The sequence below is a fragment of the Aphis gossypii genome, chromosome 2, assembly GCF_020184175.1.
Source record: "Aphis gossypii isolate Hap1 chromosome 2, ASM2018417v2, whole genome shotgun sequence".
NCBI classification, from domain to species: Eukaryota; Metazoa; Arthropoda; class Insecta; order Hemiptera; family Aphididae; genus Aphis; species Aphis gossypii.
The window spans coordinates 47,239,661-47,264,183 of record NC_065531.1 but is presented as its reverse complement, the minus strand read 5'-3'; the positions used below and the strand labels follow the sequence as shown (position 1 = coordinate 47,264,183).

Here is a 24,523-nt window from a genome sequence, read left to right as displayed (position 1 = left end):
TTGAGTAAAAAAAATTTTTTATACAAAATTTCTGTTAGACACTGACTATATAGCAAAGTTAATTCCCTATTTATTTTTATAGGTACTAATTACAAGTACGGCTATATATAGTCATAGTATGAATAATAACATGTTTAAATATTTAGTACCTATTGTCTTTTATATTGTGTAAAAGTAAAATCATTACCCAATTACCTGCTACAGTATACGAATATGAAATATTATACTTATTACTTAGTAGTATACGCTGTTATACCACTTACCTAATATCTTCATAATATAATAATAATTAAAAATAATGATTATACTTTATTTTATTATTTTGACGGCCTTTTTAATATACATAATATACGCCTATCTATATTGAAAAATTGGTCATTAATTACATCAAATATAATATTATTGTTTAAATTGTGCTACATACTTATAGTTTATACGAGTTTTGATTTATATAAATGTACGTGCATCGTGTATACGTGGGTCAATAAAAGTAATTTTGTTATAATAATTTAAATAATTAATAAAATAATAATTTGTTCTATAATACTACATACAGTATACGTAAAAAATGTAGCCGTCATCAATTACAGTGCCGCCAGTTTTTCATTAATTCTCTACGCCCTTCGCCTTATCCATCCAACTTGAAACACGTATCAGATTTTATAGGTTTGGTTTTTATATCTCAAGTATCTACACCTGCAACTACCTATGTAGTTTTTTAACGTTTTATCAACTTTCTTATGTTTGTGTTTAAAATTTAGTGTGATAACATTATATCCACGAGTCACGACTACCTTCAGACTTGGATATAAACTATAAAATATAAATATAATAAATTAATTTAATCAACAGGCTCTTTTCAAACGCATCGCGGTTTTTACACTTTATCTTTTTTACGAATAATAATCATAATAATTTATAATATCTACTCGTTTTTCTTGTTTTTTTACATTTGTTCTGTTTTATTATTAATTAATTATAATAAATATTAAATTAAATTTGATCATTAGATACCTATATGATTTAGTGCATAATAATGTACTTTTTGAAAGAAATACCTAGATAAAATACTGAGCAAAGGTCAACTTCACTGTTATATAAAATCATTGCAACATTTGTACAATGGCTTAAATATTCTGTTCTTCATCTTCACATACCCGGACATGTCTTGGATACGCGACAACTCTATGACATGGATGCAACGGCTTTGCGCACAAGTGCTCACGTATGGAGAGATACCGAAACATGTAGCGTTTATAATGGATGGCAATAGGCGTTATGCTAAGAAAAATTGTGTTGCCAAGAAAGAAGGCCATGTAAAAGGGTAAGTTATAAATTTTTCTAAAATATCAAAAGCACCTTTAATAATCTTTGAATAGGTAGTATCTAATTTATTATTTTTCTTTGGGAATAGGTAACTTAGTAGCTTAATAAAGTCAAATTTGCATGAATTTCTTTAGTAATTTTTCTAATTTTTTAATTTATGAACATACCTATTATTTTGGGTATACATTGCGTTAAAAAATAGAAAATATTGTTTTAATTATATTGTGCTGTATATCTAATTTATATAAATTGACTCAAGACCTATTTATGAGTAGGTATAGACTAAGTCACCAAGATTTTTTAAATTTTCTTGTTTACTAAATCCAGTTCATAAACACTATGTTAAATTTGCGAGTCATATAACAAAGTAACAAACCTAAGTAAGATCAGAAATGCTTTAGACCTATGAAGTATACTATGGCTCAAGATAGTTAAGTATTATAATCCTAATCTACCTATGGGATATTTGTACACATTTTATATAAACCAAAAATAAACTATGTAGGTACTTTCTTTCTTATTTTCTTCAAAAAATAATATTTTATAAGTAAACTACTTATACCTACTAGATGATTTACCAAACACTTTCATACCTTTTTTCTTATTCAATAATATTAATGTAGTTATTCAAATGACATGTTTGATTTAATTTGTACAGCTTAGGAGTGTTATGTAGAGATATAAACTTCTGTTTTTCAAATAATAATCGTTCTCTTAAAAAGTACATTTTTTAAAATAATTGTTGATTTATCAAAATCAAAATTTGAAAAAGTTAGTGAGTTAATTTTCAAGTTTAATAAATATTAGACTTTATAATTTTATAAAACCATTTTTGTAGAATATTATCATTAACATAACTATTTTAATTTCTAAAAAGCTTCCCATTCAAATTTTTAATTAGGTACATCAAAATGTTTAAAAAAATTATTTACCAAATAATCTACTTAAAAAAAGGGAAATTCTCATTTGAAAAACAGAAGTTTATATAGTTATAGGACACTCCTATAAAAAAAAAAATCTCAAGAATTTTATACTTATTAGATCTTTAAATATATTTAGTCAGAAATCATATTTGATTAATATATTTAAAGTACCTATCTAAATTGAAAGGAATAATTTAGGTTATTTAATGCTGTATTGAATACAATTATTAACAGTTTCATTTTTTATAATTTATAACTTATTTTTTAAATGTTATTTTGATTTGAAAGATTTATTATAAACTAATATTTATGCTGCATCTGATGTCAGGTTTATAGATTTATTGTGATTTATGGTTATTACCTGTTAAATAATATAATATATTTCATAATTTAGCTATAAATTCAGTTATTTTTATATTTTTATATTAAATATATATACATTTTAATATGATATATGTATATTTTTAAATTTAGTATGCTATTGGGTTGCTATGATAGCCAAGTAATATAATATTCCTAGTATATAGTTAACCTTCAGGTATAATCAATTATGGCTGTATAATGTTGTCTGTAATTTTTAATTATGTTCTTATTTCTTCTAGGTTTGACAAATTAGCTGAAACATTGCAATGGTGTTTGCATTTAGGTATAAAAGAAGTTACTGTGTACGCATTCAGTTTAGATAATTTTAAGCGAACTCAAGAAGAAATTGATGCATTGTTTGATCTTGCCCGAGAAAAATTTAAAAGACTTTTGGAAGAAAAGTAATATATTTTTTAGTTATTGTTAAAAATGAAATATTAAAATAACAAGTTATAATATTCACTAAATTTAATTTAAATGTAATAGAGGGAAAATATTTAAATATATTTCAATCTTTATACCTATCATATATCTGTTAACTTCTATAAATTTTCATAATATTATAAATAATTCAGATTTTCTGAAAATGTCCAATTTTTAAGTAGGGCATATTTTTGTATACCTAATTTATTAACCACTATATTTGGTTAATATAATATAGTTTAGAATAAATGGTTCTAGAAGTAAATGAGACACTTTTTTGTGGTAAGGAATATAAATACGTTCTGTAGAATCTACTTAAATCTAAATTTATTCTAATGTATTAATTATTAAATTTTTCTTTTCAAACATTGTAAAAAACAACATTCATATTATTTAATTATATTGTGATATTAATATATAATTAAATATTAAACATTTAAAAAATAATATAACTATAATAATATTATATATATATATAAAAAGAAAGGTAGGTAAGTAAGTATGCCTTTTCTGTACATTAGGTGTTCTGTGAGTCATCAATATGATCGTGTTAAATTTGAATTCAATGATATTACATCATTGCATAGTAAAAATGATTCTAAGTGGAGGAGACTAAAATATATTTTGTAATATGTTTTTTTGATATGCATAACTATTGAGTCATTTATTTTATTTTTTGTATTATAGTAGGTTGATAAATTTTTTTCCGAAAATATTATATTTATATCATTTATTTATATTTAATTATTATAATAATATAATAATATAATAAGATTTTTGCATGAAACTATAATAACTCTATTGACTTTTTTGTAAAAGAAATATGATTTATAAATATATAATACATATTATAACAATTATTATACCAACAATACTCATACATTTTTAGGTAACTTTAAAAAAATAAAATATTTAATCGGTTGATCAACATTTTTTTGATTTTAACAATTTAATTTTTATTAACTATTAACTAAATTGATGGAGTTGAAGCGGATTATAATAAATTTTATAAGTTTATAGAAACTGCTGTTTTAAAAGTCCAAAAAAATGTAGAATCTGAATGAATGCATAATTTAAGTAGAAAATTGGAGTGAGCATGTTTTAGATTTTATTTATGCTTATTGATTTACATAATCTTATAAGTAGGGTTAGAATTTTAAAGCTCTTAAAATGTAAAATAAATAAAAAATAACAAAAAGTGTTTATATCAGTTAATTATCAATTTTTTTTGGTCAATGACTGTGGACTTGGCTGATGCACAATTGTACTTATTAAAAACACATTCAAATAGTATGTTCTTAAGACAAGTAAGGTAAATAATAATTGATAAATGCTCCACAAACTAGTTTTAATAAATACTTAATCTATTCATAATATTGGCATGATATGTGGTATTTTTTAATATATTATTTTAAATACAACAATGATAATGTTATTTGCCAGCTCTTATCAATCGATTGATTGAGAAATATCTTTCATTCTTATTTTAACAATTACATTTAACTTTAATCCTATGTATAAGTTTATTTAAATATTTTGATTTTAATTTTGTTTTAGAGATAAATTGAATGAGCATGGTGTGTGTATTAATGTTATTGGTAACATCAAAAAGTTACCAGAAGATTTGGTGAAGTTAATAGCAGAATCAATGTATATAACAAAACAAAACAACAAAACATATTTAAATGTTGCATTTTCTTATACTGGTTGGTTGAAATAATTGCATTTACATTCTAAATCAAATACTTAAATTGTAATTGGATCAAATGTGTGTTAAATATTATAATTTATAATGTTACGGGTTATTATTTAAAATCGAAACATTTAGATATTGTTTTGAAGTATTATGATTTATGACTATAATCAATAATTATGTTTATTGAAGTATACATTTTACATTTAACTTCTTAATAGTAAATTTATAATTTTAATAACCATAGAAGTTATTACCAATAAAATTATAAATGATTAGTGTATTTTATACATAACACATTAAAATATTTCCTATATTATATTATTTTGTTTCATAAAGAATAGGTACGTACAATGTAACAGGACATCATTTCTGTATGTGTTGTCTTTTTCTTATATAAAACATAACATTTTGCAATAATTTTGGATAGTTTGCTTTTATTATAGGGTGAATTGACTTATTGATAATAGTTTGATAAACTTTTCTTTAGTTTTTTTTTTTTCATATTTTAATTTCAAAGTGAGTTTATAAAATGTTATAATATAAACTGTCTTAAAAATTAAATTTTTTTAAAAACCAATGAAGGAACACAAATAATGTTCTTACTTTTAAATTTAATAATTGGTTTAATTTATTTTTCCAAGTCGTATTCATAATACTAATTCAATAATATAATAATAACCAGTTAATTCGTGTTTAAGTCTTACTGTTATAATGTTTAACCTAATACACTTTTTGAAATGTATTATTATTTTTAATATATGAATAATAAATCTTATTAAAAATGTTTTATTTATGTACTTATTGTTGTTAGTTTACAGTTTATTTAACATTTTATAGTTAAAAAATTACTTTTGTATATTCATTGTATAAACTATTTTTTTTCAGGACATGATGAATTAACAAATGCATTCAATCAAATATCTAATGGTATTAAAAATAATGATTTGGAGGAATCAGATTTATCAGTTGAAATATTAGATAATTGTATGTATACCTATCCGTCCCCACCACCTGATTTATTAATACGCACATCTGGTGAGACTAGACTGAGTGATTTTATGTTATGGCAGGTAAATTAATAACTCTTGAAAATGATTTTGTTTTAAGAAACTAACTTCAATTTCAACTTATTTTTTTTTCAGTGTGCTTACAGTTATATCTATTTTACATCAGTCTTATGGCCAGAATTTACTGCGTGGGACTTTATGATTGCTATTTTCATGTACCAAAGAAATTTTAGAGCAATTATACCTTTTAAATTACCAACTAAAAAATTGAGTTCAAAAGCTGAAAAATTTGTAGAAAATGTACAACAAAATCGGTTAAATAGTCTTTATGCAATTGCGTGATAATATTATTGTTTTTTTATTTTTAATTTATAAAATTTAATTTATTTACATAATAATTATATATGTACGTATTTATTATGTAAGTAGTACATTTATTTATATATGAAAGTTATACATTATTTTAAATATTATTTTTTTAATAAGTCTATTTTTTGTTTTTACAATTGTACACATTTTGGTGTTTCATTTGATTCATCACTGTTTTCACTGTTGAAATTTCCACAAAGGCCACACGTAAATCCTCGCAATTTACTTTCAACTAACATTATGACCGTATGACCATAATGTTGAACAGTTATTCCTGAATTAATTTCAAGATCAGTCATTTCTTCATCCCATTTTTTTGCTCTAAAAATTGTTAAAATTTAAAATAAATATTTATTGATGGTGTTTTTCTTAAAGTTAAGAATAGTGTACCTACCTATAAACAAAAATATCATCTTTATTTTTTGGGGGTATTGCACTCCAGCTGCAGTTACTTCAATTTCCGTTCCATTTATATATACTTTTATGTCTGAATTTTCTTGAACCATGTCCATTACACTGTTCTGTGTTAATATTCTTACACTCTAAAAAATCATAAATACAAGTATTCATATCCAATACTCACATCATTTCAAAAATTGTTTTATTCTATACTTACCAAAGTTGAATTAATAGTTATCATTTTAATTCCTACAATAAAACGAGATGATGGAGAACAGTCCGCTAATGCTATTGTGTAGCAGTCTTGATTTAACTTGAAATTGTGCGTTGTTGAATTATCCAAACTTAATGCTGTCACAGAATTAACTGCACAAATACCTGACACCAAAAGCTAGTTTACTTTTTGTGCTCCTATATTAATATTACTTACTAAAATAAATAGGTACTCACCACGAGTAGTCCAAGGAAGTTTTGTTGGAAATGTAAATTTGACAGTAGTCATATTACCTTCATCCATTACAAAATCCGAAAACAATGAATGCATTGTAATTATCATCCAACTTGGTAGCTAGAATTAGTATAATAATATGTCAAAATTTATTTATTTTTTAATTAATATAAATATTACACTGGGATGTAAAAACAAATTGGTTCGGGACCATTAAAGACAAAATTTGATATGAATATTATGATAATAATTTAGTAGGTAGGTAGGTAATTTGTATAAGATTTTTAATGTTAAAATGGATTATTGAAACTATTGAAAGAGTTGAAACACCTTTCGAGCCGCAACTGGTTAATGTGCCTACATGGCTATAAGATTAGGTAGTAGTTACCCATCGGTGTATAAAAAATAATTGCTACTAACAGAAAATAAGTTATAATAATTTAGGTATCTATTGATTCTATTGGTTATTGTATATTCAATTTACCACGACATACTCATTTTCTCGGTAAATTTTTATAACATTCCTACTATTTGATCTTATATTTCGTCACTGCATTTTTTTTTTTTATCAATCTACTTGTTCGTCTGATACCATAATTCCTGCACGGCTGTACCTACTTTTCCAATTAACTATACTAGTCTGTTATTAAAATTTAAAACGTTATGCTATGACGAAATCTACAAGTAGTTTTCAAGTGGTTAATAATAATAGCACGATCGATAATCGATATCGAGAGATGGCTCGATTCATAAGTCAGAGCGAACATAACAGTCCGAGGGATACTTCATATCGACACCTAGTGCGTATAGAGCGAACATTATAGAATCGGTTTACAATGGCACATAATATTCATAGTTGTACTATGGACGACTCGTATCTGCCGGAACTGGGAAGATATTTTATTTTAGGAATCAGGACGGGGGAAGGGTAGTAGAAGTTTTTGAACCTTTAATCCCCCCTCTCGTAGGTAGTGTTTAAAGACAATATTATAACAATATTATGATAATACGCTATATGGTGCTCACGTTGACGAATTGCAGAGATATGATTTGACTGGTGGATATGTCGCTGGCGGTCTGCAGACAAGTGGGCGAATCGATGACGCACTGTTCGGGCCATTTCTCGTGGGCGTTCTCCGGCTTGATGGACACGAGCATCGTGGTGGCCGAGTCGTGGTATCCCCAGGAGACGGTGGCCTGGCCGTGCAGCGGCGGCGGCGGGTGCAGGGCGCCGGACTTGCGGGACGGCAGGATGAACGAGCCCTCGAACCTCAGCAGCCGCCAGTAGCCGTTGGTGATGGTGATGTTTCGTTCGCGGTTCGAGTGACTGAGCTTGAACGATATCTCTTGGTTGCCGTCGGCGATGCGCGCGTAGTGCGCGATCAGGCCCCACAGCGCTTGGTCGTAGTGGTTCATCGTGACGTGCACGGTGTTGCCCTCTTGGACGAACACGGGAACCACCTGTAAAACGCATAATGATATTAATAGACAGCTGTCCGGTAGTTGTAATACTGCACCGTCAGTCTTATAATAAGGAACCGAAAAGTAAAAAAAAAAATATTAACTCTTTGCGAGAGCGTTCTTAAAATCTGTTATTTGACAACATAAATTTTTAATTTCATACTTAAAATAAAATATTTTTCTGAATACCTATTTCGATATCTATATACAGATCGGAATTTAGACGAACTGCAGTTTATGAACTTAAAATATCTATATTTAAAAGTCTAAGTAGGCGCTGCAGTAGTCGATAAATATTGTGCGTGGTATCCTCGGGTCACTCCATGATAAAACATATTAAATATATAAATAGGTACTTTTAAAAAAATATTACTTATTTTATTTCGTCTAGAAATTATAAAAGAAAAATATTTACAAAAAAATGAATATATTTTTATAATAATATAATGAGGAATTAATGATAAAAGAAATCATGTATATATATTATATTTTTTTTTTATAATACGAGTAGGTACTTTTAATAAAAACAAATACTTAATTTATAACGTGATAATGATAAATAAGCCAAAAGCTATGATAGTGGCTATGATACAAAATATAATATACCTAATTGTAATAGTATGCTATACTATTTACCTATTAAAAACCTAGTTTATATGTTACCATCAATAATGTAGGTAGAAACATAATTGAACAACGTTCTTTTGCGTATTATAAACATTAGTTAATGCCAGTTTCTAGAAGTTTTTTGTAACTTTACCGTTAATGGTTGTGATATATTTCAAATTTCAATGCAAGTTTTTAATAAATATTACAATGTTGTGTATTTTGTGTTTCTCGGAAACTAAAAAAAACATTTTTAATACATAAAAGAAAAGGTTCAAAATAATACCTATGTGGAAACTTCAGTTATATAAGTTAGTGTTATTTGTAATATTTACAACTTAAAGTTTAGCCATACGTGAAAGTATTAGGTGAGCATTTGCTAATTAATTAATTTTCTAATGAGTTAAAAAATTAAAAAAAAATAAATTGGATTCACTTCTTAGAATTATTTAAAACGACATATTTGAACTAACCCTCCTCATTTGACTTTCGGATTTTTTTAAAATCTATACATAATACACGTAGAAATACTAAGGTTGCTTGAGAACAGACCAATTTTTTTAGTACTATACAGTTGCGAGGGCTATACTTTATATACTTTATACAACTACACAAAATAAGTAAAATATACGTCTCTTAAAATCATTTTTACGAAAATTGAATACCGAGTATACTTGGAATAGTTTAAATTATGTGTCTTATTGTTGTATAGATGGATCATAATATTATTATATACTTACCGTGTAACCTCTACCTCTCCCCCCCGCTAAGTAGATAAACATAAAAACAATCCTGCGCGTGCTGAATATAATATACATCAGCGGGTGTATTGAATAAACTCAATATATGTAAAAAAAAAAATAAAAATATTATGTAAATATTTAAGGACAAACCTGCAACGGCGATAGAGATAATATCAAACCACAACTGTCTTCTGGAGGAATGAACGTGAAATAGTTGGCGAGTGAATAGATGCCTAGGAAAGCAACACCACCGGGTATGGCCCTGGAGAATAACAACGGTTTGAATTTAATATTTGTTGTATAGATACCAATACATATATAAATCATATCGTATTAGAAGTTGAATATTATAATATGTGTGTCAGTGCCAATTTTAAGAGAGATAGTAGTAATAGATGTGATCAAGTACCTACTTTGGGATTTTACGTAGCCGAAGCTTAAGAAAACATTAAAAATGTCACCGATAAATCCATGAAGATATAAAGTATACGTCTTATATTTATAGAATATATGGAACTCATTACGATCACATCGTTGTAGCTTTATAATATTTTGATCCTTTATACATTTTCATTTGAGATGTTGATGAGTAAATAAAAAATAATATATTTGATATATTAAGCATAAAAAGAAGTGTTCAAAACGAATACCGTGAAATGATCAAACAATTAATTTGTTAGGTAGTTCGTAGTTTATTTAGTTGTATGCGGTTTCTTTTGTAGATGTGTAATGCAATTTTAAGTAAAATATGGAAAATTGAGTACATTTATTTGGTTAATTGTCGACGTAAAGGAAATATTCAGACTTAAGATCGTCGCTCTATTTTCTGAGTATTAATTTTAATTTTGTATACTCTAAAATATTATTTATTTTTGAACCAAGAAAAGTACTTACTGATAGTTTTTATTACTAATCTGAAACGCTTCTTTGATTATAATCAGCGAATTGGAAAATTTTCCTCATCTTGGCAGTCGAATACAGTAGTGGCAATTTTCGCACCCAAATCTCTCGACTCAAAAGCCCAATCCTAAAGACGTTATTAAATCGTATTACCCGTAATTACAATAATATACATACTATAAATTATAATAAAGTTTCAGGTAGGAGTTTAAAATTAAGAAAATTAAAAAATGGTAAATTACGTCGGTGAGCAATTCATCTTTCTTTACAGCCGGTAACGTGTTTTCTGGCGGCACCAGTTTGGTCGCAGAATGCCATACGATTCCCAGTTTCGATCCGTCCACGAAATTCTTGTACCTGTAGGCCGATGCTTTTATGTAAGATCTAAAAAAGTGCGTTATTATCTCGGTGGAAAACGGTATTCTTGCGTGGATACAACGGAAACGGTCAGCACCCCGCCAAGTGCTGCTCAGCGGATTAAACGTCTTCAGACTGGTAACAGTGTCCATAGAGTATCTATAACATTTATTATTATTAATATGACACACCTTTAAAACAACACAAAAACCATGAAACTTAGTGCAGCATCGTTAATATATTTTAACTTAGCGGTCGCAGTTCTAAACCAAATTTAGCGGGAAAAAATGTTTTTGTTTTTTAGAAAATTTATTTTTGATGCTATCGAAATCAATAATTATATAGCGTGATGTTTACCGAAAGTCTAGTTCGGCATCCCTTGATTTGCCGCTTTCAGTCTGCTTAATGCTACCTCGCAACGACAGCAACGAGGCCGTCCTAAATTGTAGTAGTATCGGCGTTCCAAAATCGGTAAAGTGTGTTCGTTGGAAACGTAATGGAAATGATAAACGTTGATAGTTCAAGCTGAACTGGAAATACAACGAACTCAGCCTCTTCAATACTGAAACGACATGCTTGTTAGATTATTTACATTGAAAATTTTTTATTTTATAATATTGTTTTACTATAATCGGTGGTCGTTGATGAAAAAAGACTATTTAGAGGAGTTAGCACTATACAATACGTAGTTTTAAAGATACCCGACTTGTCTCCCTAAGATACTTATATAACCATTATTTACTGTTCTAACTAGGTAGAGTTATGTTGCATAAACAATTATCAATGTACAATACAATTTATAATTAATTCTGAATAAATTTTTTAAAAAATCTTTAAATATGCAAAAACTCCTGGTACATGAAAATTATACAGATTGTTCAGATACTACTCTGTTATGTTTCACTATATGAAATTTGGATATATAAGGCCCGAGTATTTTAGATGGTACGTGAACCATGTGTTATTATTAATAATTCTATTTTAATTTTACCGAACTTCCGGTTATATTTTATCTTATGGTTCTCACTTATTGGCATTGGACATTGGCTGTAGTTGATACGTAATTTTATGAATATAGCCGTATATCTACGCTGAGATCTAATCAGTTTTAGTGTTTATACGAGATTTTGTTTTAAATAACGCGGAAACAATGAAACGAATATTAAATCTTTTCTCCAAAGTTCGAATATTTGAGCGAAAAACATAATTATTGACAGATACGAACACGGTGAGACACTCAGTATAACACCGCGTGGACCGTACCGAGGGCGAAGCTCTTGAACGTGGTCCGGTTCAAGTGGTGGCAGTAGATGGTCTGTTCGTTGATTTTGATAATAGTCTCGAAGTGAAGGTTTTCGTCATCCCGGATGGTGAACTTAGCCTTTTCGAGCAAGTCCTGCAGGTGCTTCAACCCGTCGGTCGTTTCACCAGTAGGTTTTACCATGGTATTGAACAGTTCTTTCTTCAGGCTGTCAGCTAGCCCTTCGGCTTTGATGTGGATTTGAAATTCAGACGATGTGCCGAACGAGTGTTGTTCAGCCGTCAACTGGATCACGGACGGAAACCCGGTGCGCTGGTTGGCCATCAAGATGGTCTGGACGATTCCGCCGTACCCTCTCATTGGGTCCTCGTAGTCTAACAGGTAGTTACCGGTGGCCCAGTGATGCCATTTGTGCTGTACGAACCTTACGATTTGTGCGGCTATTTTGCTACTGTAGGAAGAAATTACATTTAATTGCACATAATATTGTTGATAACCATAATGCTTATATTATAATATACTCGCCGGTTGTTGAGTCGTTGTACGTGGTAATTTTTAAATTTTTGTGAAATTATAATAAATGTGAATACCAACGAAGTAAATAATTTAAGTTTAAATAACTGATTTATTAGTTTTAAGTTTTTACCAGTCAAAAAATTGTGCAATATTAATTCAATTAAAAATTAAAAAGAGTTCAACACATTAATGTACCTATATTGCCTATACGTTACGCCGTCCACCAAATTATACCGGTCGCTTTGATTCAAAAAGAAATATTAAATATGAGTATTATATTACTATTATTAAGATTTGGTTATCGATGTAACTTACATGAGTATGAACAATAATATATGAGAAGTATATATAAAAAATAGATCAATATAAAATAATTAATTATAGTTTTTCATTTGGTCAAAATTCAAGTTGTTATTTTTTAACATTATTTATTTTTTTTTATTTTTCCCCAAAACTACTGCGTCCAACGACATACTAGATATACTCAGACATTTCCAGTACGTAGATATTAACTTACTATTTATTGTAGCATGGATATTTAGAATTGGCCATCGAGTTGATTGTTGTGTAGTAAAAGTTATAAATCTGTTGGCTCGGTTCGGCTTGCATGAACCAGTAGAGAGTTAAAAACCGCGACACTGTCGGCTGGGACATCATGAGCATGTTTAGTGAGGATGTACGGATTTCCAATGGTTCAGAATGGTTTGTCAATATTGGCCAAAAAACTTCAGCGACCTGAGTAGGTATGTATACATCACAGACATTATACAATATATATTTTTTAAACTGCACATTGTTATTATTATAATTTAATATATATATTTAATACATTTTATAGTTATATTATATATAGGTATATTTGGTTTATGTGTATTAAATACGATTTTTATGTAATTAATGTTGAGATTGACAATCAAATATGGTTATAGTTGGGTGGGTTATTAATTATTCAATATTGTGTTGTATATTATAAAAGTAGATTATACCTTATCCGAGTGTGCAGTGGTGGCAGATTTCGCTGCCCAAATAGCGACTAATCGGATGTGTCTAGAACGGCTGTGATCTGTAATAATCGGTTGTAAAAAGTCTAGTATATTGTCGATTTTCATGTTACTAAACGCTTCGATGAACAGCATTTGTCGACTGTGAGAAGTGGATTCTAAAACAAAACATTCTTAACATTAACACATACAACGAAATAATATGATAGATAATTATATTGTCGACCGACAAGAGGATGACAATAATAGACATGTGCGCAGTTATGAATTATTGTAATAATACAAACTAAAATTAATCGTAAACTTAACCAATTATATTATGTTAATTTAAAAACTATCATTCTAACCAACAAGATTATAGATTGTACACAAAATTAAAATCTATTTTCATTATTTTAATATTAGCAAAATAATCTGGAGAATAAGATGATAGTTTTCATCTCCTATTCATGGAAAAAATTGAAATACGACGAATAGTTATGTAGGAATAATAGATTTATAAATGAATTATTAATTGGTTAATAATTAAAAAAAAAATTATCTAAATGTTTTAGTGCTATTTTGCAATTGGTTGGTTTGTTAAAATATTATACATAATTATGGTTAGGTTCATATTATATGTTTGTAAAATTGATAAAATACGAATTGAGAACCTAACAAGCAAAGTTGATTGTTCATTCAACCAAGAAACGTAATGGTATTTTGTTTCAAAAGTCAAATACGTTGATATTTTTCGTTTTCTATTAAACCAATAAAATAAATATCTAAATAAAAAACGATTGCACAAAAATATTATTTGCTGTTTTTGTTGTTAAACGCCATTGTAATTTTAATTATATTATAAAAAAGTTGCTTAAAAAAAAATCATGTTACTGACCTATAAATTTGTCTAAAAATAATTTGATGTATTTGTTCTGCGTATCGTCTGAGCACATTCCTTTACCACACGTTTTATGTATCAACGAAGCAAAGCTCAAGATTGCTACTTTTCTTACTTCATTTTCTAGATCTCTATCGAGATATAATAATATTTCGGTTTCTTTCAAGAGTTTTTCGTTTGGATACCTAACGTGATACGGAAATGTAATTAACAATCCAGTTGCCAAAAAGCTCGTTATTTTTTGTGTTTTGATTAGATCACGAATAAATTCAACCGAAGAAGCTGATCCAACTTGTGGTACTAAATCCCAAAAGAAGTGCCTAAGAAACAATAAGTAAAATGTTGACACATATGTATAATAACTTATAAGTTAAAATCGTACGAACTGTATGGTTTCTTGTGAATAACTGGTTCCTATTTTTATGGTATCGTATAATGTAAACCAATCGGATGTGTCTAACCACCACATGAGTTCTAAAGCTCTAAATTCAGTCTGATTGTCTAGATTAGTTGTACCGATTTCCCAGCTTAAACTTTCTGTAAGTTGACCAAGTGCATCAAGAATCTATAAAATATATAAATATTTATTATAATAATCCATTGACAATAGTTGGTAAATAATAAAATAATGTGTAAGAATAATTACTTCTGCCAAAAGAAGAGACTTATTAGACGGTTTGAAACCCATTGTAGGATCTTCATAGTGATCAAAATCATACTCAATCGTGTCATCCAATTTAGATACCAACGTGATAGGTTCACCGATTGGAAAAATGTGATCCAGTTCAAATGTTTGGCTGTTAAGAATCTAGTGATAGTGAATCTAATTTGTATGTACAATTTTTTAGACTTACTTTACAAATATATGATGAGATTCTGCTAATGCTTGGAATGGTTGGAACTCTACTGTACCGATAACATTTAAAGACCTTATTACATTAATCTCATCTAGATTATAATTTCGAACACTATGACTCATACTCCCGTCCTGAAAATTAGTTAAAATATTTTTAAAATAACAAAATTCTGTAACATTTAAACCTTAAATTGATATTACTTGATAACTCGATGGGCATAGGAACGGTGGCGTGTTGCTCCACTGTTGTCCAAGCTTATTGTTGCAAGCCGAAAAGTTTATTATTTTCTTTACATTTGTATTGTTATTTTCTTTAGTCACAAGGTACTGAACGTAGCATTTTCCATAGACTCCAGTCTAGAATATTTTATTTTAAATTACCTATGTTTACTATAAGACGTTTATTTATACGGGTACATAAGAAGTTGGGCATTACTTTAAAATTTAAAAATACATCGTTAATTTAAATTTATATTTTAGAAATTAAATTTCAATTTAATAAGGATTTGGCCCAACTCCATACGATAATTGAACACTGTGTTAATATGTCTCCTACATTAATATGTACCTACCTCTTCTGAAGCGAATGATGGTCGGCGTAAGGAATCCAATTTCAGCTGAAACATGGTAGCCAATGCTCTTTTTATGTTTAATGATCCTGTTACGTCGCCGCTTTCGCTCTCGAACTTTTGTACTTCGCCATCTCTGTAAACGCATCGGAACGGTAGTGTAATCCATGGGTACTCTTGTTGGTTCTCACTCGTTTTGAATTCCTTAATCTATAATGCCAGGAAATTAATTGTCAGATATACATCGTGACTTATCGTCTGTTTTAACAGAGAGTTCGCATCACCGCACGTACTTGAAAATTTGTAAAATTTTGATCGTTTTGCACTAAAAAGTACGCTTCTACTGAATAGTTGGTCAAGTGCTCCGAAGGGAACACGGTTCCCACGTGCGTCGTTGCCCTCCATCTGTAGCCAAGCTGAACGCCCTCCGGAAATAGGTCACGATTGCAAAGGCTGGCTTGAACCAGATAACCTGTGATTGATGCGAAATATTGAGTGTTATTATTGAGAATACGCACGTAATTTGTATGCGTTAATATTTTGAGATTACAAAATTTTTTTAATATTTAATATATGTAATTTAATTACCTATATACATACACATCCATATTATTATAAAGTAAATTCTATTATACAGGTACAACTGTTAAAATAAATAAATATATAATATAAAGAAAATATTAATTTAATTAATATATAGGTTAATTTTATTATTAATTAGATTGTGTTTAGCTTCCTCAATTAAATAAAACGCAAGGGACTTAAGCAATGTACAACAATGATAATGTTATTTATTTTAAAACATAGTGGTCTTAACTTTGAATATTAAATAAGTATATTTTTGACGGAAGATGGAATACTTGGGGTTGTAACAACATATTATTATCATAATAAAATAGTAATTAGCTATAGGTACCGTTATTGAACATGTTAATAAAGTGGTAGTTAAATGTAACCATATACAACATTAAAACCATGAGTTTTAATAATTTAGATACAAGCAGTTTATACTATTAGTATATTATTATGGTATAATAAATTTAATTATGGTTGCTCAAAGTTTATTTTTGTGATTAAAAAAATAATTTAAAATTCAGTTTGGGATTAAGTATTAAACTTTTGATAGCACGAAATTAACTTAATTAAATTGGATTATATTGCTTTTTTAAACCTCTTTTAAATGCAAATAATAATGTAATATTGTTGTATGAATAATAACAGTGCAGTAATAATAAGTTGAGTTTATTTGTTTTATTTTTTATACCTTATTGATAACTACAATATGACTTTGAAAGACAAATAATATTAATTTCACGGAATTCGAGGCGTTTCAGATCAAATTGTAAATACACTTGAATTCGATTTTTACTCAATTGAGAAAACTCGTCTTTGCATGAATGATGAATTTCAAATTTTTTACTGTTTAGAGATGTCGGCTGAATTTAAAAACAAATTAATTTACTTCAACTCTAAATGTGCTGAGAGAGTGAATATAAAATGCAAGGATCGGTTTAAGACACTATCGTATTTTCATTTAACTTGATAGTATGTATATAATATACAGTTATATACTTTGTACGCTCGAATAAAGTTTTTAATTCACAAGACGACAAACTATATAATGATATATAGTACACCTACAGACTTTAATATCAGATGTAAAAATGTCATTACATTACACGTCCAAAAAAACGCGTTCGTCGGTTCTTTAATAAAACTAAATAATAATGTAATTTGTATAAATTACAATTTTTTATGACTTTTACTTTGTTCAAAAGTCACGACTTATAATAATAGTAATAAATAGGTACCTATAATAATATTTCAAATATATTTATATACGTATATTATACTCAATATATATTATTTACAGTTTTAACATGTTTATTTCATTATTTGTACTGTTATAAATGAATTTGTGGCCTATGTATAAAAAAAAATGTTGATATATTATAAGCAATATTAATTGTTTTTTAAAAAGGAAAAGTAAGAGACCATATACTCTACTCTATAGTTGGTATCGATTATAAATTATCATTGAGTAAGTTACTATAATAATAGTATAATATGTTAAATAAGAAAGTAAATTTCAAAATATTTTATTGTTGTTTTTTTTATTAAATATTTATTATACTTTACTTGGTACTACATTTCTGTAATTATATTTTTGTAATCAATACTTCCATAGTTCAATTAACTGTCATAATAAATATGGTAAATAAAAAATATAATATAAAATTCAATTTTATTGATGTTTACAATTTTGTTTTTATTTTTAAAAAAGAAAACTAACCATTACAATTTCACCTAAAAAAAAAAACCATAAACATATATTTTAGATTCTTGGTCGAGCGATGGATGTATTTATTTTACAATGATGTGTGTTTTTTTTGCCAGTCATCACATTTTAGGATAATAAAAATTCTTTGATTTTTAAAAATAGGCATGGTTTCTGATAGAAAATTGAATCTAGTTAGTACAACCCCTTTAGAAAATCTAAAAATCTATTTTTTTTGTCAGGAAAAACAAAGTAAATTTAAGGAAAAATGGGAAATTTTGTACAAATCTAATTTTTAATAAAATCAATTTTGGTTTTTTTTATATAAATATGAAAATAAATAACCACAGAATGTAGATACTTGTTATTTTTAAGACATTTTTAAATTATCATTTAAATTTTACTATGTAAAATTTAAAAATATTTTAACTATTTTTTGTGCTGCTTATGAGCATAAGGATTTTTCATTAAAAAGGTCGATAAAATCTATTCGCCATTCAATTTCTTAGACAAAATTCCATATAAGTTGTTTATATAACTGGTTTAAAAGTATTAAATTTATATACCTATAGACACAATATTTATTATATGCTTTTGAATTAAAATTTTTGACGAAATTCTTCAAAATCGCAAAAAACTGCTAACTATTTTGTAGTTAGAAATTCATAAAAACTTCTTTTTTATATATCTTAGTTGTGAAAATTTATTACAAGATTCCTCAAAAGTAGTTCATACTGAAACTGTAAAAAATGAAAATATATAAACGCAATTATTTTTTATAGACATTTTAGTTACAAATTTGGATAAAATTACTTTCTTAAAGATAAATAATGATATTAATCATGTTGTTATAATTTAAAAACATTATATGTGGGTACTGGGTGTTTAAAACTTTAACATATTTTATATTATGAATTTTATTGTACACAATGACTTTTTAATTTCTTTTAAGATACTACGAATTTATTTTTACTGTTTTATGGTATTTACAGAAATATGTTATTACATTTTGAGTTGTATTAATATATTATTATAAGTTTATAAAATATATATAGTATTATAATAATTAAATACTTATAGTATAATAAATGCAATATTTTTGGGAAAAATTATATCAACCAACTGTAATACTCACAATAAAATATTTGACTTTAATTGCTGTATCATAAAATATACTTGTATAAAGAACAACAGCCCGTTTCTCTCCGGAATCGTGTTTCGTATGCCATGATAATAATATCATATTATCATTGAATTTAAATTTTAAATTTAAGACATACATTATAGTGATTCACTTGACTATATTACTTATATTCACCTAATAATATACAGAAGAGCATTACTCACTTGCCTACCTTTTTATTACTTAAACTGTATTTTCGCTATTCTTCTTAACTGAGAATTTTAAATGTCGGCATCCTAAAAATACTAACTAAGTACATTTTTTACTATAAATCTAATTCAGACATCACTCTGCTTAGAATTTAAAATATGACCGCTTGAGTTTAATTTTCATATTATACTGAGAAAATGATTTCGTGATAACTTTAAGATCGAGTTTTTACACAAAGAACAGAAAATACGAGATCAGTTATAATTACAATTGTGTTATACCTACGACCTACGTGATTATTATACTGGTTTACTTGATACATACTATTATATAGAATGTATTCTGCATATTAATCTGATTAATTGTTAATATCAAATTCCAATATTATTTTATTAGATGTGCATGTGATTATATTATATAATATTGTGATTGCGCTAATAAGAGAGAAATAGTGATTGTAGAATACGAGTTATTGTTTTTGAATGAGATATAATTTCTAATTAAGTAATTACTTATTTTAATTGAATTTGAAATATTTAAGATACAGTAAATATACATCATCAAAATTAGTTCCGATCATATTATGAAATACTTTCCTTCCTAATTATTCATGTGAGTATTACGGTATTTAATTAATTCATTAATACATTTTTGATTTATTTCTCTTATAATATTATTATAAAGGTATTTAATTTTGTTGATAAAAGAAAATAGACAAAAAATACTGTAAATTTCAATTTAAAATATTGTCTATTTGAGTGGAACTATAATAACAACTATACCTAATAACTATTTTATGTAAAACCAGTATTTATAATTATTCAAAATTAATCAATTAGTATTTTGTCATAAAAAACCCAGGACATACATTTATTTTACCGAATGTATTGTTGTTAATTTATCCTTTTTTGAGGTATTCTAAATTTTTTTTATTTTTTTGTCACTTACATACAGAGGTATCTTTAAATGACAAATAAATGTTTGAAACGATTAGTGAGACGTAAAATAATTAAATGAAGAGAGGTATATTTTATGATAATTTATCAAAATTATATAATATATTATACAACCAATAGAATAATACCAATAATGTTTTTGCATAATCTTATAAGATATTCTTTTTATTACTTTTATTTTACTAATCGATAAATTATTCATATACAAATGTATTTCCTAATCCTTATTTTCATACATAATTTATTACGTTCCTTTAATTTTTATTAGGTAGTTTTGAACTTAAGAAATAAGGATTTATCTTACTGTGCCATCTATGTGATATTCAATATTCAATATTCAATAAAAAATAAATTCAATTTATTTTTAAAATATTCTTTTCACTATAGTTATGTATTTATATGCAAGTAAAATAATGTATATATACAATGTGTAAAGTACCTATACTACCTTATTGTAATCTAACGCAGTTGCATCATTTAAATATTTAATGATTATGATTGAAAGTGAAAAATCTTAATGATTGTGATAACAACCTTTCTCTACTGATAGTTATTAATCTTAGTCAAACGGAATATAATACAGATAATTGTTTTATGTTTTAAAGTCATATTATTACAATACGTTTAAAGTTTTACTTCTTTTCACTTAAATATATTATGCGTTGTACATTTAACATCCAAATACTGATTAGACAAAGATGACCGTATTATTTAATTAAAATAACGCCGTAGAGTAATTGTTTCTGGACAATTAGTCATGTCTTATGTATACTTATAGGTATGTGTAAAATATATTATATAAAAAAAAAAGAAAAACGAAAATAAAAACACAAACATATAATAAAATAAGTACAGTAGACCATCCAAACAGATCTTATTATTGTCAGAGTTCTGTGTTTGAAAAACGAGGAAGCGAAACAAACGTGTACGTCCTACATATTATATTGTTTTAAATTATACCGTAGCTTAGTATACCTATATATTATGTATAATATATGCTGTATATATACTGTTCTGAAACTAATGTTTTAAAATAAATAAACAACCAACATAAGTGGTGCTTCAAATGTTTAATGAGTTTTATTTCGGTAAGGTATTTTAAGTGAAAAAATAAACAAATATATTTTTAGACTCCCGCTGTTCCGATAAATGACGATACATTTTCGTAAATCATCAGTGAAAATCGTAGAGATATATAATAGTTTTTCATTTAAAATCCTATTGGCATTCTTAGTGTGTCCCAATTTTAAAACAAAATTAAATATTTAAAAGACTATGTTGTTGATTATAATTGACGTAATCACGGAACTACCCGCTTACCTATATATTCAACCGTATGTATATGAATCATTTAGAAATAATTATGTTTTATGTACCAACAACGCTTTTGGTCGTTCCGTATTTGACAGCTTCTGCCACCCCCTCCTGTAGTTAAATTGAGATTAACAATCTATAATATGATAGTTAATATACTAGCTACGAATGAATAATTTATGTTGCTGAATTGAGTACGTTTCGAGTTTGATAAGAAAATTTAAAATCTTATTAACTTTAACCTTATGCAGTGGCACTTTTCTGCATGTTTCAAGATATAGCTGAATATAATACTATGATTATATCTTAATAAAATTCCATTTATCCTGTCAATGCGATAATGTTGCTTCTAAGATGTGAATATAATTAGAAATTATATAAATATCAATTTCAAACGTGGCGAAATGAACAAAATATGAGAACGTGTAGGCACGAATTTATTGAAGTTGAATGCATTATTATTATTACATAATGCCACTTTATCTCATAATCTCTGCATCGATTTGCAGCTATCTGGAGATATTATACTAATATATGCCAGCTTATTACACCGTTACACTTGACTATCCGAATTCATTTTTACACCATCGACATTTTATATCGCCAATGACTAATGAATAGATATCTACAGTTTATTCTATAGAATATTAAATAATAATATAATATTACATCCGGAGGAAACGTTACCGAGTTTTAACCTCTATGATTTGTTTCAAAGGACAACATATTATGAGATCAGTGCGTAACGAGATGATATGGAATCGGGTCCGTGGACAAGAGGAGACATATGCGAATTAGACACAAACGTTACTTCTCTAGCAGAATTTTGATTTTAGGGAAATCACAACTTTACTATTTTTCAGTACAATATATTTGATATATAACTACACTATTTTAAATTAATTAATACTATATGTAATTAATCAATTAATACTATATACATATAGTGTAATTAATTTTTAGTATTAATTAATTATTTAACATGATTGTTATATTACAATCAAGCATAAATTAAGAAAATTGTATTTGATATTATTAAAATAAAAAAATAGCCATTATAATTATTTCTAATAATTAATCGTTTTTAATATTACCATTTTATTAGCTACCTATTAGAACTTAATGCATATTAGTATAGTATAATAATATTATTATATTGACCTTTGCATATTTTTCGAAGGAATTTTAAAATAGATAAACCTGACGAATCTGCAGTCTAAGACTATTGATATTATATTACTTAGGTATTGCGTGCGTAACTATCACGAATCTCAACACATTATAATATTATACATCATTATATTATATTATAATTAAAATGACGTGGTATGATGTTAACATAGCGGACGTTGTCCGCGACCGAAAAAACATCTTTTAGCTTCGTGGTGTGGACAACACGATAATGCACGTTTATTCGATTGGATTCAATCGTTAGAGGGGATTAATCAGGCATTAAACATAATATAAACTCTCTCTCCTAGGGGGTCGTATATTCAATAACGTGTTCAATGTAATCAATGTAATATATACGGGTAGATAATTTGACTATCTAAGGTTTTTTTTGTTACTGACATCGTTGATAATAAGGTGTAGATTAAATGCGTTTTTACATTTTTTTTTTTTAATGTAAATAATCGAACGTTGAAGTTTAAATAAATATAATTTAGAGCATTAAAAAAAATTAAAAAAATGTTATGCACAGGAGTTTACGTCCCGTGTACTATATCACTGTTACGAATAGGTACTCACACGATACGACGGCGACTATAAAGCCCAGTCTGTCGTGCATTGCGTCGTGGAATCGACGGCTTCAATGGTGTATAATTGAAGAGTATAATAATTATAATATTATTATTATGTCGTCGTGTGTCGCAGCGTTTGGCGAGGTGTCCGCACGCGTTACCGGCACCACACACAACACACACACAAACACTATCTCTCTACGTCCGTATGCAAGTACGCGAATTCGTTATTTTTGGTTTTGTTTTTTGTAAAAAAAAAATTATATTATTATTTCAGGTCCGACGAGTGGTCACATGTCAGATGTGCGACAGCAGACGTCCACGACAAACGATGGTTAGTACTACTCGCGCAGTAGTGGAAATGGTATAATAGTTGATACGCGCGTTATATTATATTTTACACGATCGTATACGAATTCGCGGACCGGAAGTCCTTATATTATATACGGCCGAAACGAAACGACCGGAAAAACGCACGTTGGACACTGAATTCGCACTTGATCGTACTGTCACTGCACTAATAGTAATATTAACACTATAATTATTATACCATCACAATATTATCATGATCATTGTAATAATTATTGTTCCTGTCGTCGCGGCGTCCGGGGTTCGAGTGTATTTTACTATTATTATTATTATATTATAGGTACCTATATTATTATAATACTATTCCGTCTCGTTGTTATCGCATACTAACTGGTGTGGCCGTTTTCGAAACGGGTCCGACGAATCGGCCAACTTCAGACGTGTCGACCTATGGACCGTTCGATCGAACGGTTGGCTCTTCTTATCT

The 24,523-nt window shown here is 27.5% G+C and overlaps 2 protein-coding genes across 2 annotated transcripts; one reads left to right on the top strand and one right to left on the bottom strand.

Moving 5' to 3' along the window:
• Window positions 1–737: 737 nt before the first annotated feature.
• Window positions 738–6,228, top strand: LOC114121553 (dehydrodolichyl diphosphate synthase complex subunit DHDDS-like). Its single transcript, XM_027983962.2, has 5 exons — window positions 738–1,324; window positions 2,852–3,013; window positions 4,593–4,741; window positions 5,617–5,801; window positions 5,874–6,228. The coding sequence occupies exons 1-5, from the start codon at window positions 1,164–1,166 to the stop codon at window positions 6,078–6,080; spliced, it is 864 nt and encodes a 287-aa protein (XP_027839763.1). The 5' UTR covers window positions 738–1,163; the 3' UTR covers window positions 6,081–6,228.
• Window positions 6,046–23,882, bottom strand: LOC114121552 (uncharacterized). The gene is given in 22 exon segments (XM_027983961.2): window positions 6,046–6,428; window positions 6,502–6,538; window positions 6,541–6,649; window positions 6,724–6,884; window positions 6,957–7,074; window positions 7,981–8,415; window positions 9,915–10,026; window positions 10,659–10,725; window positions 10,728–10,791; window positions 10,907–11,180; window positions 11,379–11,583; window positions 12,285–12,733; window positions 13,316–13,533; window positions 13,785–13,957; window positions 14,677–14,999; window positions 15,066–15,244; window positions 15,326–15,476; window positions 15,534–15,667; window positions 15,737–15,892; window positions 16,108–16,314; window positions 16,398–16,576; window positions 23,735–23,882. Coding segments are annotated over 22 exon segments (3,981 nt in total). The 5' UTR covers window positions 23,775–23,882; the 3' UTR covers window positions 6,046–6,238.
• Between the last annotated feature and the right edge of the window lie 641 nt (window positions 23,883–24,523).